At 46.4% G+C, this 3,026-nt stretch overlaps 1 protein-coding gene across 1 annotated transcript; it reads left to right on the forward strand.

Annotated features, from left to right (window-relative positions):
* Positions 1-1,115: 1,115 nt before the first annotated feature.
* Positions 1,116-2,318, forward strand: LOC135528641 (piggyBac transposable element-derived protein 4-like). Its single transcript, XM_064957759.1, has one exon. The coding sequence runs from the start codon at positions 1,116-1,118 to the stop codon at positions 2,316-2,318; it is 1,203 nt and encodes a 400-aa protein (XP_064813831.1).
* The last annotated feature ends 708 nt before the right edge of the window (positions 2,319-3,026 follow it).

Below are 3,026 nucleotides of genomic sequence, written 5' to 3' on the forward strand. Positions count from 1 at the left end.
TCTTTGGGAACGCATGGTCTACCCAAATAGCCTATTTTGAGGCAGGCCCATTTCACTTTTGCAATTGATGTGGAACAGCACTTTTTATACATGTTTATTATAGCTGTTTTTACATTTTATTAGGAATATATAGCGATGTAATAAAATGGCTAAAGTACACGTTAGCTAGCCATTGTGAGTGAGGGCCTGTTTCTTTGGGAACGCATGGTCTACCCAAATAGCCTATTTTGAGGCAGGCCCATTTCACTTTTGCAATTGATGTGGAACAGCACTTTTTATACATGTTTATTATAGCTGTTTTTACATTTTATTAGCAATATATAGCGATGTAATAAAATGGCTAAAGTACACGTTAGCTAGCCATTGTGAGTGAGGGCCTGTTTCTTTGGGAACGCATGGTCTACCCAAATAGCCTATTTTGAGGCAGGCCCACATCAATTGCCAAAGTGATATGGAACAGCACTTTATGTTCCCTGTACTCTATATGTATGTTTATTATAGCTGTTGATACAGGGCTACTCCCTGTACTCTATATGTGTGTTTATTATAGCTGTTGATACAGGGCTCATATGTGAAACTATTCTAACTGAACATTATCTTTCACAGTGGCACTGACTCCGACTGGGAGCCCCCAGTGCCAAGGTGTCCACCCCCCTCTGAAGCTGGTTCATCCTGTACCCCTGCTGTCTCTGGCTCCACACCTCCCAGGCCATCTAGAGGTGTGAAGAGGAAGAGGGGAAGTGTGCCACCCACTAACAGAGGGACAGAAGGGCGTTGGCACACCGTCCTAGAAGATGATGTGGAGCCACCACAACCAACTTTTAGGCCGATAAGGAAGCCAGGACCTCAGGTGAACCCGACCTCCAATTACACCCCCCCTTCAGATTTTCCAACTGTATTTTACCACATCTGTTGTAGGTTCGCTCGTGTCCAACTCTAATAAGAATGGGAAGAAGAAACAAGCGGGCAAAAAGGTAGCATGGAAGCCCATATCCATGTCAGAGTTTTTCTGCTACCTTTCTCTGGTCATCTACATGGGGCTGGTGAAGCTGAAAAGCCTGAAGGACTACTGAAAAACATCAGCTCTGTACAAATTGCCTTTCCCCATGACTATTATGTCCTGCAAGAAGTTTCTGATGATTTCACAGGCGCTTCACATCAGTGACCCAAAGGTTGATGAAGAGAATGAGAAGAAGAGGGGCACAGCAGCGTTTGATAGACTTTGCAAGATCAAGCCGCTCTACCACAGCATTGTTGAGGCCTGCAAGACGTATTTTCAGCCAGCCCAGAACGTGTCGATCGATGAGAGGATGGTATCCTCAAAGGCCAGAATTGGACTCAAACAGTACATGAGAAACAAACCAACCAAGTGGGGTTACAAGCTGTTTGTTTTGGCTGATTCTGCATGTGCCTACACATGCAATTTCTTTGTCTACAAGGGGAAGAACAGTTTTGCTACCGGTAAGGGACTCAGCTATGACTCTGTAATGGCATTATTGGATGTTCAACTGCTAGGGAAGGGTTACAAACTGTTTGTGGATAACTTCTACACAAGCCCTACCCTGTTTGCAGACCTAAGGAAGCTGGATGTATGGGCTTGTGGCACCATTCGTACCAACAGGGTGGGCTTTCCGAAGACGAAGGTGAACGACATGCCTAAGCGGGCTGAGCGGGCGAGCATGCGATGGATCCGTGAAGATGGCCTGCTTTTTGTAAAGTGGATGGATACCAGAGAGGTGGTGATGTGCTCCACTATCCACAAGTCCTTCAGTGGGGATCGTGTTGTCAGGCGTGTGAAGGACGGTGCCGGGGCATGGACCACCAAAAATGTCCCCATTCCAACTGCAGTGAAGGACTACAACAAGTGCATGGGCGGGGTCGACCTTTCGGACGCGCTAATCGGCTACTACAATGTTCTCCACAAGACAATGAAATGGTACAAGACCTTCTTCTATAATTTCATCGACATCACCGTAGTGAATGCATTCATCCTACACAAGGAAATGGCAACGAGCTGTGGAAAGCCCTACCTCTCACAGAAAGACTTCAGAGAGCAGCTCATCAAGGAGCTTGCTGGCTACAGCACCACAGCAGCAAGCCCTGTCCCTTCTGCTCCTGCCACAAGTGTTCATCTGCCCAAATATATTTGTGCAGGCATGGATGTGCCTAAGGGCCAAAAGGGCACAGCATGGAGGCGTTGCTGTGTTGTTTGCAAGATGAAGTCTCCCATCACATGCAGCACATGCTCAGTAACCCTCTGCTTTACATCAGAGAGAGACTGCTATGGCATCTGGCATCAGCAGCAGAACATTGTCTAGAGTTTTGGCAATGTTGGTGGGGTTATATGGCAAAGTGGGTCTGCGGTCTAGCTGAGAACACCAGTCTGCGGTCTAGCTGAGAACACTAGTCTGCGGTCTAGCTGAGAACACCAGTCTGCAGTCTAGCTGAGAACACCAGTCTGCAGTCTAGCTGAGAACACCAGTCTGCAGTCTAGCTGAGAACACCAGTCTGCAGTCTAGCTGAGTACACCAGTCTGCATTCTAGCTGAGCTAGGGTCATTATGTTATATTTATTTATTTATATAGTATTTTTCCTGTCTTACCTGGTGTCTTGTGTGAATTTAAGTCTGCTCTCTTTCTCTCCTTCTTTCTCTCGGTGGACTTGAACCCCTGGGACAATGCTTCAGGACTACCTGACATGATGACTACTTGCTGTCCCCAGTCCACCTGGCCTTGCCGCTGTTCCAGTTTCAACTGTTCTGCCTGCTGCTATGGAACCCTAAACTGTACATTTTTTCTCCTGAGGTGCTGTCCTGTTGCACACTACAAAAACACTGTGATCTCCACCCCTCATTGCCTTGTTTCTTCCTAGGTTTTTGCCTTTCTAGGTTGTTTTTCTTAGCCACCGTGCTTCTACACCTGCATTGCATGCTGTTTGGGGTTTTAGGCTGGAGCTATGTAAATAGATTTGATGTGTAAAGGGTGTGTAAAAGTGTGTAAATAGTTACCCATGTTTATTTGTAAATG

This window comes from Oncorhynchus masou, unplaced genomic scaffold (genome assembly GCF_036934945.1).
Source record: "Oncorhynchus masou masou isolate Uvic2021 unplaced genomic scaffold, UVic_Omas_1.1 unplaced_scaffold_1002, whole genome shotgun sequence".
Classification (NCBI taxonomy): domain Eukaryota; kingdom Metazoa; phylum Chordata; class Actinopteri; order Salmoniformes; family Salmonidae; genus Oncorhynchus; species Oncorhynchus masou.

Coding starts and splice junctions, on each gene's coding strand:
- LOC135528641 (XM_064957759.1), top strand. CDS start 1,116: ATGTCCTGCAAGAAGTTTCTGATGATTTCACAGGCGCTTCACATCAGT.